We start from the raw sequence: 14,832 nt of genomic DNA, 5'->3' as shown, positions 1-14,832 counted from the left end.
CAGAGGGAAGGATCACTTGGGTTCTGTTATTTCTTTTGCTTAATTTAACTTCAAATTTATCATGTGGAAGGACTGAGAGGCAGTAAGCCCTACACTTTTCTTGCAGATTCATCCTGTTTCTTCCCCTCCTTTGTTTGCCTGGAAGACTTGGTCAGTCTTGTTTTCTGGCAAGGTAGATGTTGGGCATTGTTTTTTGAACTATTATCTCCCTTTCCATTACATCTTTTAAGGGATTTTCCATAAAATGCAGGTGATCTGAATCTTTATGTACAAACCATAGCAAATTTTTTTGGAATATGAAGAGGCAGTGGATTGGTAGGAAAGAGAAAGATGGATGTCTGTGAGAATAACTGAGCAGAAAAAATTATGATTTAGAAGCTTTGGGTTCATGAGACAGATTATTTGAATGTATTTTAAGAGACTGGGATGTACAAAAAAAACTTTGAAGTCTACTTATTTGAATATTGATTCCAAATGCAAAACCCAATATCCCTCACCTTTTCTACGGTAAAAACTTGTAAGAACATGGAGAAACCAATTAAAAGAGCTTTTTAGTAAACAGTAGACTGGCATGTATTAAAATTTACTTTGAAATATTAAAATTCACCTCTTTCATCTCTCTTTCTCTGGAACAGTGTCAAAGAAGAGAGAGGGAAGAAGGTGGAGGGGACTGAAGATAACAAGAGTAAGAAGAGGGAAAAACAGTTTAGTTCTGTGGTCAGAAGTGCATCCAATTTTAAAACTTCAGTGAGTCTGTTATTTTTCCTTAAGTAGAAGATTATAGATATGTATTTTTCGGAAACTTTAAGAAACCCTAACTATAACAAAGGAAAACTTTTCACCACCTTTTTTGAGGTGAGTTAAGGCCATCTATTCAAGAACTTTACAATTACAAGAAGTATTTTTCCTCCTCCACACTCAAAATCCATTTGTAGACCTTTTTTATAATTGCAGAAAGAAATAAAAACATTATAACAGTAAGCTATTCCTATTATCTATCATCTCTCTGATGTCAATGTTTTTCTTTTCATAGCAAAATAGCTTCTTCTGTGCCAAGTACTGTCTTTGACATACAGTAATTTAGGTTTCAATAAGGCTTATATGATCCTTTAATTAAAAATAGGGAGCAAGCCAAACTCAGCAAACTCCTCTGTATTTCCAGACCAGGGATAAACAGGATGCAAGCTTTCCAGGGACACTGATGTTCCAGTGGGTGACATCATCACATTGAATCTTATTTTGATGCCTTGGGTTTTAGCTTTTATATTTTTCAGAATCTCTGCTGCTTAGTCTGTAACTCTGAAATTTCATATTAGGTGTCAGTAAGTTCTCTTCACAGGGTAGTGACAAAACAATCCCTTCCTAGCTAGAGAATCAAGGACAACCTGTACCCAAAAAGCACAAAAAAGGGTGAGGGAAAGGGGGCAAGTCAGGGGTCTGGGACTGTGGTTGGATCATTGACCCCAATGGGGAGATGAACCAAAACTTTTAAAAGTGTAAAGACCATGACCAGGATCCATCTCAGATTTGATTTGGGTGTAGCCCTGGCTGGGCTCTTGCACTGCCCAAGGTGCATCCTTTCAATAAATGCCTATTTTACTCCTTTTGCTTTGTCTAGTCTCTGTTCCAGGTCAGCCTTTCCAGGCAACAGTTTTCCCACTTTTATATCTCTCACCCTTATCCATCTCTGGTTTCCCTGAGCACAACTCTCAGCAGGTTACTCCCTCTCTGAATTTGCTGGTGACAGTAACACACCCAGAACAAATTAATTACAGCCTGTAAAAGCTTTCTCTGCTCAAGCAGCACCCTCCTCCATGCCTGCAGTCCCACTGCAGTGCCAGGTGCCTGACAGCCCCAGTGGCACAGCTTCCCTCTGGCTTCCAGCACAGCTCTGCCTCCAGAGGGGCTGTACCTGCAGCAGCTGTCAACTCCCCCAGCAGAACACAGGCTGTGATGCTGCACAGCACCCACACAGCCCTGCTTTCTCCCAGTCTGGGCCCTGAGGAAGATGTGATTCAGGCAAAAAAGTGGAGAAATGCAGGAGTTTCTAAGTCTGTTTCAAAGGCAGGGAATGGCAGCAATTCTACAGTCAGGGCTGGACTCTTCAATTAGAAGCCAGTGCCCAGTGAGCTGGAGACAGCGTGTGGGAAAAGGCAAAGCTCTCAAAGGGAAATACCAGCTCCCTGGGAGCCCATATCCAAAGCTCTCATTGGCTTTGATTTTCATCCTCTGCCATTATCTCAGCACCAGCTTTGGCCTTTACTGACTCACAGCAGCACGAGCAGCACTAATGCATCTTTAGCAAAGGGGGAATTCCCCACCTTATGCACCACCACCGCCTCCAAAAAACATTAAAGATTTTTTCAGCTATTTTATTCTATGTATCATTTTTTTTTTAAACCTAGCTTATTCAGTTTGACTGAAAAAAAAAAAAAGTATTTGAAGGCTATGGTTTTGTCAAGTACCAGTTGGGATACAGCTGGGATTATTTTTCCCCTTTTAGCAATTGTAGCTCTTGAATGGATATTTTTTAAACCCAGCATGGCATTTTGCTCTTGTTACAAAATCCCTCTCTCTCCTGGGACTTCTTGTGATAGCCTTGTGCATGCAGTCCCTTCAAAGATGACATTTTGTTTTCTTTGGCAAGCACTGCTGCTGATGACAATTTGCATTATTAGACTGAAGTTAGATAATGTTCTTTGCTGCACTTATTTTTCAAGCACAGATAGAAAAGGAACCTATTACAATTTTATTGTATGTTTTCATCTGACGGCCAAGCTGACATTTCTGTTTTCATGGAGAGAAAACTGTTACGAAGTACAAATGTTGTATTGATCTCTCAGATTTGACCCTTGTTCATCAGGGAAAAATTCTTTTTTCGCTTCTTCTCTTGTACATTTATTTTTTTGTGTAATAGGCAGATTGTGCAACAACCATTAAACAGTCTGAATTTGCTTTGTTTTGCCTTTTTAAATCTCAATATTCTGTGAAGTAGAACTTAACCACCTACCTCATTTATATAAGAAGAAAGAAATGCAAAGGAAAAGGAAAGAAAAGGCAGTTCTGAGGTTACAGATACCTTCTGAGGCTGAGCAGGGATTCAGATAAACCCTTTGGATGGTGAGACAACTGCCCAGCCCTCTCCCAACACCACACCACTGTCTGTGGGAGTAGGGAAAGCTGACATCCGAAAACCAAACTTCTTTCCTTATCTACACCAGACATGGTGTGATACTGCCCCTCCCTCTTTTTTGCTTCCCAACGTGTATGAGAAGCTCAAGAGCTGTTCATGTATTTCACAGGGATAGTGTAAGCTTCACTTTAAAATGCAGGATATTGTTGCCATGTATTATTCTTTTCCCTTCCAATTCCCTGATCTTTCCAGCACCTTCAGACTTGATATTTTTTTTTTTCTTTTGCATTTCCCAGTATAAAAAACCCAACTAAATTCTATAAAATGTAGGGAGAAAAACATTACTTTTTTCCAAAATGTTCCATTAAGAATAATTGGGATTTATTTGACCCACCCATTCTGATATAATACCATCTGAAGGGTCATTATGCCAGTCAAGACCTACCATCATCCCTTCTGTTTTCAACAGATTACTCTTCCCAGCCAAAGCTGTTATGTGAGGAATGTCTTGTGCCTCCATCTTCACTCTAGTGCCTTTACAGATTGCTGCAGATACAACTGACCCTGAGTGTCCATGATGTTTCATCATTCAGCATTTGAAATAATTTGATTAAATATTTGATTCTGATGCTTCTGCACACACAGATCTTGAATCATGTGGCAGTTCCATGTGCTTCCTATGCTGATGAGGATATTAAATTTTATACAGTGATTTAGTCTCATGCAAGAAAAAATACGCACATAGAAATTCAAAACCTGGTTAAATAAAGGGTGATTTGAATTGCATGTTGGAAGTGACATTAAGGAAATACTTTGAGAAAGCTAGTAGTTCCTATTATTTTTCTTTTACTTCAGAGATTTCCCCTAAACAAGTTATGAAGGAATGCAGTATAGAGTCTGGGTTGACTGGGTTTACCAACTTTGGTCTACCATTCACCTCTAGTTTCCATGCACTCTCACTCTCCCTGGACACAGATCAGACCAAAACCAAATCAATCTACTCTACATTACTGACGTAAAAAAACACCAGATGCAACTGGAAAACGAGCTCAGATCAGCTTTGAAAGCACTGGGGTGGATTCAAATTCACCTCTAATCTCATGAAAAGGTTTCTACTAGCCAGTGCTCCTGGTACTTTCTTTACATATGCTGACTTCTTGACTCTTACCTGGTGTTTCTGTGAGATGATTAAACTAATGCTATTCATGCTGTTTCCTCCTCACCCCTTCACACACCATTTATTCACATACAAAATCCTCAGAACACCAGTGCACCTTAGCCACAGATTTTCCACTAATGAACTATATAAACATTTTGAGAAATCTTTCTTTTCCTCAAATTTCAAATTCACCAGAGAATGCAGCATCCCAAAAGCACAGTTTGGTTTGAACTATAAACATAACAGAGTCCAACATGATAGAGACTTTTTTTTCTGAAGATGCAACAAAACAATTTGAAATACATGCCAGCAAGTCTTTCTTTTTCATCTCATTCATTTATGCAGAATAAATTTATTGCTGATAAATTGCACTTTACCACTACTACTTTTACTACTACTACAAATGCAGATGCATTTGAAGATATTTTTGTCTTCTACAAGGTTTGAACATCATTCTTGTTGTTTACAAGAGCATTTTTCAAGTATTTTTAGACTGTGAAAGACCCTATTTTGAACTGATCTAAAATTTAGGAAAGCAAAGCACAGTAGGGAAGGCATCATGTGGATTACTGCAATTTGGTAATGTACTTTTCCAGCTTAAATCTCTCTTGCATTTCTTTTGCTTTCTCTGCAGTCTGCAGGAAAAGTGGGGTTAGTGCATCAGGGAGGGACTTCAGATGGAACATGTTTATACAGGCATATACAATAATCCTTTATGGTTTTTCACACCCCTTCGCCCCTGACTCTATCTTTGGATGAAAAATTATCACAGTGGGAAAGAAGTTTCCACAGTGGCAAAAGAGACAACTCAAAACAGGATGAAATGGAATGAACAGGGACTTGGATGGACACATGTTCCCAGCAAGCATCCAGAGCAGCTGACTTGGGTATCAAAGAAACTACATTACATTTAAAGAAATGGCTGTGCAGGGCATGTCTTCTTCAGAGCAGCCAAATGCTGGGAGGTTTGCTGCTATTCCCTGAATCAGACTATGGACCAGGCTTTTCTCTTTCTAACACTGGATTTAAGAGAAAGCATGTTTTATATAAAAAAGAATCTGAAATCATGCATGGTATTCCTTCCCTAAAATAAAGCATACAGAAATGGACTACAGGACTGACACTCATTTACTTCCCTGATCTCTGATCTATTTATAAGTTACACTGTTAAGAAGCTTAAACATCCTTAATGCAATAAAGTTCATGGGATGCTGCATAGGCTTTCAACATTTTAAGTTGCAGGCAATGCATTAATCACACATGCAGAAGCCATCAACCAGGTTACCCAATAATTAGTGTTTATTGAATGCTGATGGAAACACATCAGAGTGATGAAGCTGTCAGATACCTGCTTTCCAACACCAGTGATGTCTCTTGCTGATGAACCACATGCTACTGCCATGCAGAGCTGTTCAGTATGGTCACAACACACCAATTGCTTTTGTGAATATTCAGCAGATCAAAGCACCCTGAAGATGACCCTCAGCTTTCTTCCTACCTGTCCCTCAATAACTCCCCATAGATTGTCAGCTATGAACCATATCAGCCAGTATTCTGGTTTTGTGGCAGTTTGCAAGCAACTGCATTAGGATGATGTCCCCAGTTTGTTCAACTCACATGCTAAAAATGCGACAGGAAACATATTTTTTACCAGGAGGTATTTAAAGGACTCTGACTGGCATATATATTTTAAAGACAGAAGGAGCCTCTAATACCATCAGTGTGTTCTCCTCCCAACAGATGCTGCAGCATCTTTACCAGTAACTCAAGCAGTAGAGAGAATTATTCAGGCCAACAACTGATGGCTGAACTAGATTGTATCATTTGGAAAGACAGCCAATCTCAAGTCCAAGGGATGATGAATCTTCCACTGTAGTGACTATGTTGTCCTCAAGGTTAATTCTCTTCTCTACTAAAAAATACTATCTCTGTTACAGGCAACAGGGTACCCAGCACTTGCTTTCTGCTGTGTTGTAAATTTACTAAGTAGATTCATAATTGCTTAGATAACTGCAATAAATAAGCACATTTTTGTTTAAAAAGTGCATCATATTTGAATGAGAACAGAAGAGAAAAAGCTTACTATAGCAGAATTTAGGGCAAACTGTCAGAATTTTCATGCACACATGCACAGCATCAAATTTAAAAATAAATTATTGTTCATCATTTGCATTATATTAAAACCTATAGCTTCAAGTGAATGTAGTGTTGACAGGCACTTTGTATAATAAGATACTGGAGACATTGTGGAGCTTACACTAAACAAAATGACAGAGACAGAGGTGAGTCATGTACAGAAAAGTGACAGGAGCTGCTCAACACCACAGAGATCAGTGGCACATCCAGTGATGTGGAGCACATGTCTTTATGCCTAATCCAGTGAACCATCCAACCCTGAAGAAAAGGAAAAAGTAAATTTTTTCATGGAAGTAGGAAAAGTGGAGTTTTATACAACACAGAAAATCTTGCAGAGAAACAACAGATCTACCCTGAACTAAAAGTATGTATCCAAGGATCCCAAACCAGAAAAAAGAACATGTTCTTTAAGAGTACAGAGGGTTGATGTTTATACAGATGGATAAGCAAGGACATATTGATTTGCCTAAAGATGAGTGAGTCAGTGGTGAAGAGCACAGTGATTACTCCTTGAAAGTCTTTCCTTCTGTTTCACTGATCACACTCCTGGCCCAGAAATCTATCTTCCATTGGGCTCTGCTAGTTGAATTTTTCTTTTCTACTTTTATTATCAGAGTAGGAAATAACATTAGAGATTCCTATCACTTTTAATTCCATTCTTTATTTTAAATTGTTACCCCAGCACATTATGCTTAGTGAGGTCTGTGAAGACTGATGGGTACTCTAGGAAACTATATTTTTCAACACACTTTCCACACTGGCTTATGGACAATTTAAAAAGTTAAAAAAAAACCCAAGATACAATCTGGCACCATTATTCTTCTTTTGATGTCCGTTCCTTGTTTATTTTCAGAAGGCTGGCTGCCACCAAACATTTATCAATTTGCCTAGAGATAGCAGGGGATATTTGCAAAGGGTTGTGAGCAAGATATGTTATCACACATGATGCCTAAGGTATCTGTGCTTCGAGTCCTCACACACAGCCCTAAGCTACAAATGAATGTATTTCTGTGCATTGCTTAAAAACAACCTCATAGGATGTCTTAAAAACAGGGCACAGCTTTCACAAGGCCCTCCTGTGGAAGGCCCTATGCATCCCTGGAACAAGTGTTACCTAAGATGAAGGAGAAAGAAGAGTTATCTAAGAGAAGTTATCTAAGATGAAAGAGAAAGTGCAATGTTGCAAAAGCTGGGGCAAGCCACTTTTAACATGGAAATTACTGGTTAATTTTTCCATCTTCAACAGTGTGCATCAAAGAGATGCTGGAAAACTAGCTTGGATTATCAGTGGTGCCCCAAATATGAACACAAATAGTTTAGACTGTTGCAGGAGTAATGCCACAGGGAAAGGGGCAGTTATTCACACAGGCTAATGTTAGCTTTATGCAAACTAGTTTCCTGGTTGTGTCCACAGTCTGTCAAAAGAGATAGGCTTTTCCAGAGGATGATTCAAAGTGGCTAATGCTTACCACTCTAGAGAAGCTTTTTTTCCTCTCCATTAATTTTAGATGGGATTAGCCTCCCTCAGCTAACATTAGCCCAAGTGAACAGTCCTCTAAATTGTTGTCACCACTGCTGTCAGCAGGGTAGAGGAAAAAAAAAAAAAACACAAAAAAACCACACCAAAAGGAGGTCACTTGACAGTAACAGCTTACAGCTTTTTGGGGGGTTTTGTTGTTTGTTTTTTGCCTTGTTTTTTTTTTTTTTGTTTTTTGTTTTGTTTTGTTTTGGTTGGTTGGTTTTTTTGGGGATTTTTTTTGGGTTTTTTGGTTTTTTTCTTTTTTAATTATGATGCAATTTCTGAGAAAATTAATCTGGATTTTATTCTCCCTTCTCTGTTCTATGTAAGAAATGATTGTTACCATTGAAACTGAGTGTGTAAATAGAAGAAGAATGATTTATGTTGAAAGGAACCATTGGAGGTTCTGGGTGTGATCCTTTTCCAAGCAGATTCACCCTCAAAAGATCCTAATACAATGAAATTAAAGGTTTTAAAATTACAGAGTGTAATCAGAATAGCCCATCACATCTTGTAGAGTGACTATTGGCTACATCTATGGCAGATACTCTACTGTCAGACACAAGTACTAGACCAAAACACGTGGATAGATGGGACTGAAGGTGCTTTGAAGTGTTGGCCTGCTCTCTCACAGTCCTTCTGTGGCCATATGAATCTGTGTATCTTCTCCAAGTAGTTTTTCAGTCATCCCAGAAATAAGAATAACTTTCTCTTCCACTTACATGCATGAGGAGTGGACATCCTTTAAAGCAGGAAAATGAAGAAGATGATATGGTTTGATGCCAGAAGATATGTTGCCTCAAAAGTACCAGATTTGCCAAACTTCAGCACTTTAGAAGTACAGCTGAGTATCAGTTCCTAACATGCATTTTCAGCATGATACACGCAGTAAATAAAGGTAGGAAGATGGAACCAGACTTTTGGAAAAGAACAAAATGAATAAAGAAAGACAAAGAAATCCCAAAACATGAACCTCTTCATTTACTAGTGTTGTATTGACAGGGCTCCTTTAATTTGGGGTGCCTCGCTTTCCAAGAGTTACTTTAAAATGAGAGCAGAGAAGCAACAATAACTCCATTTTAAATCTACTTTTCAGATTCTGCTGCTGCCTTTCAGTCTTTGAGTGCCTTTGTGCATTTCTTCCTGAGCTGGGCAATTACGACTCTGCATTTTGCCTGTCTGACTTGTGTTTCCCAATTTCACCTTTATTTCATCTCCCCAAATAGCTCTGTTATTCCAGGCTGATTACTAACCACTCTTCTGTGTGCCTGACCCATCTGAATAGCAGAAGATGTCTCCACATGAACTAGAGGCTCTTATATTCCACAGTCTGATTACACAGCAAACCACTTTTGAAGATTACACAGTAATACATAAGTAATACTCCCATAAAATACAGCCCCTCATTCTACAAGCAAGCTGATTAAACCCACGAGAGCTTATACGTACAAGACCTCCAAAAAGCCTTTGCCTCACAAACACTGCTCTACTGTGTCTGGAGTTTCCTTCTGATTTGTAACTCCTTTATGCAGAAAATAGAGAGAAGCATGCAGTAGTTCTGCAATTATGTGGTAAGAATCAGCCAAGTAACAACTGTACTTTCAGCCAGAACAATTAATGCAATCATGAAGCAATTAGTGCAGGCAGCAGATGGTTTGCTGCTCTCTTTTTTTCTCAAGACTGACAGGAAAAAGCCATGACTGAATTAGGGACTGGTCTGTCAGCACTGGTAATTCAAAGCCTGCTGCCCAAGGCAGAGACACAGAAGACAGATATGTGAACAAAAGCAACCGAGTCACCGAAGCTTAACGAATTATTGTTTGTCAGCTGAACCCCAGTAATTAACCACATTCACTCACAATCAACACCCAAGAAACAGGGACACAAAATTACTTCAGCTAAAACAGATTTCCCTGCCACTGAATAAATCCCTATTCAAACAATCAATAAAAGATCATAGTCGTAGACTCAGTGGGCTGTGAAGAGATTGAGGGATGATTCTCTGTGACCCATTTTCTGTCTATTACAACTGAGCAATGACAGGCATCCACTACTGTTGGCTTTGTCCTCATCAATCCTCAATTGGATGGACAACTCCTGAGAAACAAAACAGTCCAGATCCAATGTGGTTCCTGTCTCTCCAGCTCTTGCTCTATTCACCACCTGACTTCCCCATCCCATTTTCTGCAATGACACAATGCAAATGGATGACAACAATCAAGTGGCTTGCTAGAAGGATGTAAAAGTGTTTTCTAGTTTAAAAATCCTGTCAACAGCAAAATTAAATGATTGCACCAATCCTAACTAGTCAAAATCCAATTTACTCCTCAAAGTCCCTATCAAGTAAACCCTCACAGACTCTTCAGTCAGTGGCATCCAAGTTAGTGGCATCAAAATGTAAACTCCTTACCATGCAGATACGTTTCCCTTGCCTCCTTGGGTGACTCTCAAGTCAGTATGCACATAGTGCCTGGAATGCAAGGAGTAATGGATTCTCTTCCCTTAAATATGGCCTTAGCACAAGATCAGGAAATAGCTAACAGCAGTGTCATTTGTTGTAAAGCACCCCTCAGCTCCCATTGCAATTATCTAAACACCTGCAGGACCTCTTAATTACTCTGAGAAAATTCTGCCTTTGGATACACAAACCAATGGGAGTCATTCACACTTAGCCATAGGCTGAACTTGACCCTTAGTTTGAGTTACATTTAATTTAGTCCAAGCTGATTAATACTCTTTGCCTGCTGGTTACCCTCTACAGTTCTTGGGCAAAGCTTGTTCAAGTCAGAAAACGTATCCATTACTTTAAAAGAAGAAACCAGGGCTGTGACTCATACCCATTCGGAATACTTCTAAAATTCTGTTTTGGAGTTAATTGGTACAGATTTAAAGACTTTATACTACCTGATTTTTGTCTTGCAACTACAGTATTGAATTACCACCAGTTATTCAATTTGCTAATCAATTCCATGACCAAAAAATTTATAATACAGACTAGATCCTTTCTCCCCAAACACCTCACACACACAACTCCAACACCAACCTCATAAATTCATGCTAACACACAGTAAGACCCTTTGTTTCTTATATCCAGATTGTCTTTTAGAATTCGGTGAAAGAGTGGGCATTTCCTATGAAATAGTGATGATTTACTTCTTGGTAGCCATCAATCAGAAATTAAATAAGCCTTACCTGTATGACCTCTAATTCAGAATTATTTCCTGACCAGATTGAAGATCCTAGCAATTGAAATAAATTTTCTACTATATCCTACTTTTATTTGACAAAGTTCCCACTGGAAGTTTCATTGATCTTCATGTAATAAATTTCCTGTTCTTAAACACAGTAACTTTTATTCCAATGGTTGTAAAATGACATCAGAGACCAGCTTCTGTTCTGTTCTACTTACTCAGTTTCCTTACGCTTTTTTCTCAGGCTTAGAGTAAGAGTAATAAGAAGTTTAATTTATGCAAAGTGAAAATTTTGATTATTTTACAGTTAATTTAACTATGCAGATAGAAAACATCCCAGATTTCAAACTTTAATGTTGATCCTTACATCACTGTATAACCGGAACAATTCGACTAATTGATTAGATTCATAGATTCTATTCTCATAGACTCAATCACATACAAAACAAAAAGGAGACCACCAAATTATTTTGTGTAAAGGCCTATATGCTAAGTGTCAAGATATTTTGCTCTTTTACCCTTGCTCAGGGCTCAACAAACTCTCTTGGTCTTTTTCCAGTTTTATTCAAAAACTTTAAAACGTCAGGATGTGAAAACTGCAATCTCTGAGCAGTTTGCTCCAAAGGCTAGTTACTTTACAGCTGAGTTTATCTGCCATTGACTCCTAACCATCAATTTTTGTTAGAAGTTTTTATCACTAAATTGAAATGGTTTCTCCTATGATTTATCTCCCCCCATAGAAACATTTATGCACTACAATATAGTTTTCCTTCAATATGCTTTTTGTTGAACTAAACAGATTGAGGTCTATCAAGTCCTTCGCCGTAAGAAAACTGACTTGTATTGATGTGTCTGATTTTCAAAAAATTCCAACAATGAGTTCCCTACAAAAAAGTCTTGTGTTGTTGTGTTAGGTTGGGCAGCAAAAAATGATGGCAAATCTCACAGCATATTTATTTGGCTGATGGATTACCCATACTGGGAACTGGACTTCAAAGGAAATTGATTCACTGCTACTTTTTCCTCTTAGAAAATCAAAAACTAGTTGAAAATATGCCAACCAGAGAGGAACAAGGAGTGTCTTATGCTGTTCTTGGAGCTGATACTAAACAGGAGGAAGAGAATTGTCGAGTAAGAGGCCAAAAGCCTCATTAGAGGTTTGTGAAGGATCCTAGCTGTCTTCTCTGCCCATTGCCTGTCACACAATATTGCTGAAAGGATGGATGAATAAACACAGACTGCCAGATCAGTAATAGAGGGCTAGGCCCCAGGAACACAGCACATGCCCACGTCCTTTACTTTGACCTTTACATTGAGGCTTGGTCAATGTTTTCTGCTTGGAAATACCAAACTGGTATTTCCAAAGACTGTCCTGGTATCACCCTAAAGACTGTCCTGAATGCTCTGCAGCTACTGCACGGAGAGATGGGGAAGCTCTGGGTTCTCCCTGGGTTCTCCCTAAGCAAACAAACCCACAGCTCTTACCTTCTGATCTTGGCTGTAGGCTAAGATCCAATCTTCCTGTTTGGGGTGGAAGAGCAGACTGTGGATGTAGAAGTTCAGACGGTATTTTTGATAGGTGGCTCCTTCATCAGAACTGATTAACAAGCTGCTTTCAACTTCTGGATCAGTCAGCAGCATAATCTGTATGGAAGGGAGAGATGAAAATACCGTGGGTAAGAGGAGTCAGATGGAAAACTAAGCGAGCAGTTAGGAACTTCAGAGAAGCATATTATGTATGACTATTACAAAATGCTTCAATGTAATGGCAAAACTACTATAACCAGTGTTCCACTAATGAAAACAGTATGTTTCAGCTATGTATATAAACACATAACATATGATCAAATAGGCAGAGTGACTTCACCACTAGTTATACTAGACCTAAATGAAACTGTGCTTAGCTTATTTGAAAAATTAAGCCTGAAACTTTTAACACTGGAGCACAGATGTTACCTGGCAGGCACAGTGGGTTGCTAGGGTTTTCACAAATTATCTTCTCGAGAGGCAGACAAAAAGTTAGGTGTTAAGAAAAGAAACTCAAAAGACAGAGAGAGGAGAGAGACTGATCTCTAAGATTTTTTTTAGATTTTGTTAAATTCCAGCAGAAATTTTAGAGAAGGCAGATTCACTGCCTAAAATATTATAACCTGGCTGTCTGCAACAAGCACTTCTTGCTTTGGCATGAGAACAATTTGATAACGTGCTGGGTTCTTTCCACCTCCAGTTTCTACAGTGCTGTGAATTATAGATTTGGTAGTGTATCAAAAATAATCCTTGCCTAGTAAATTTGCTTTCTAGCATTGTCCAGGAGTGTTAGTCTGGAAGCAACAAAAGATACACGGCTTAGAGTTGTAGAAGCTCTTCACCCCATTAGCAGTGGTATTAATTGGGCTGCATTGCTGATGAATCAGTGGCAATAATGAGTTACTCCTCTCATATGTCTCTGCCTGAGAGAATATACAGGTCTAAGCAGTAAAAGGAGATTGCACTAGTATTTCAGCAAGCAACAAATTAATACCCCTAAGGAATGGGAATGAGGTATCATGACTGAAAAACATAAGAAGTTTTAAAGAGTGTTTGCCTTGGAAAGGTATTAAAGGCTTGAATCATTAGCATTTTTATTTTATTTTTTCTAAGTTGCTTCGCAAATGGCAAACACTGATCTGTTTTTAAACAAGCCTGAAATGAAAATATCCATACCTGGCATTTCTAAGAACAAATTTCCATCTGGGTTTGAGCACTGCAAAAATCACACACTCCATTTCCTTCTCTTCTTTCATTTAGGCAGGCAGAGTTAGACACAACTTAACTCACTACCTAGGAATTATAAGGAAGCATATCATCTGCTGTCTGTGAGACACCAGATGCTGAAGAACTATTGTATGTGAAGGTGTTAATACACATAGAATCTACACAGAATATGTCCTTCATTATTGAACAGCTGCCAAATCTTTTTTCCTGTCTCTAGAAATCTCCTTGGCTGCATAACAATTTGGCCTCTGATTTAGAAGTTTGAGGTTCTGCAACACCCCTGAACTTTCAGATCCTGAATAGTCTCAGACCAGTTACACAATCCCACTATATCGCTAATATAAAACAGGGTAATATTTCCATTGTAGCATAAAGGTAGAATCTCCTACTATATCTGATTAATTTAGAAATTAATAATGAAAATGCACATTTTTATTTTCATTTAGCACTTTCAAATATTCCAAACATGTCATTAACGTGATTTCCAGACTAAAGATTGATAGATTATAGAAGTTACACAGAAAGGATTAATAATAAAACTGTCAATACACTATATGCGATACTGTCACTAAGTAGCCTATCCAGCTTCTGAAGACATAAATTGTGATGCTTATCAATTGGTTCTTTTTTTCTTATCACACTAATTTCTGGGACCAGGTTCCTATGTTTAACGTTTATTGATTCACTACTGTGATTCAAGCATTATGATTTTCCTATTTTTATGACTTCCTTCTTGAGTGGATTTTGTTTATGTTGGTATTTGGAAATATCACAGCACAGCATTAATTTGGACTAGAGCAACTAGAGCAGAAATAAGCACAAATCAATGGGCTTGATCCAAGCTCCCTGAAGTTAGTAAGTCTTGTCACTGACTTTGGATTGTGCCTCTAAGGCAAGTTGTTAATCAAGATCCACTCTAGTCTCACACACTTCCTTCTAC

General features: G+C 38.5%; 1 protein-coding gene across 2 annotated transcripts in view; it reads right to left on the bottom strand.

Moving 5' to 3' along the window:
- The window catches only part of SORCS1 (sortilin related VPS10 domain containing receptor 1), a 265,256-nt gene that overhangs the window by 94,940 nt on the left and 155,484 nt on the right, over window positions 1–14,832 (bottom strand). For both annotated transcript variants that reach the window (XM_033065652.2, XM_033065653.1), the window contains exon 4: window positions 12,624–12,782. In XM_033065652.2, the coding sequence (XP_032921543.1) occupies window positions 12,624–12,782 (159 nt within the window). The remainder of the gene's footprint in view (window positions 1–12,623; window positions 12,783–14,832) is intronic.

Source organism: Catharus ustulatus, chromosome 8, assembly GCF_009819885.2.
Source record: "Catharus ustulatus isolate bCatUst1 chromosome 8, bCatUst1.pri.v2, whole genome shotgun sequence".
In the NCBI taxonomy this organism is placed as follows: domain Eukaryota; kingdom Metazoa; phylum Chordata; class Aves; order Passeriformes; family Turdidae; genus Catharus; species Catharus ustulatus.
The sequence above is the reverse complement of the archived record's forward strand: the minus strand, read 5'-3'. Positions and strand labels throughout refer to the sequence as shown.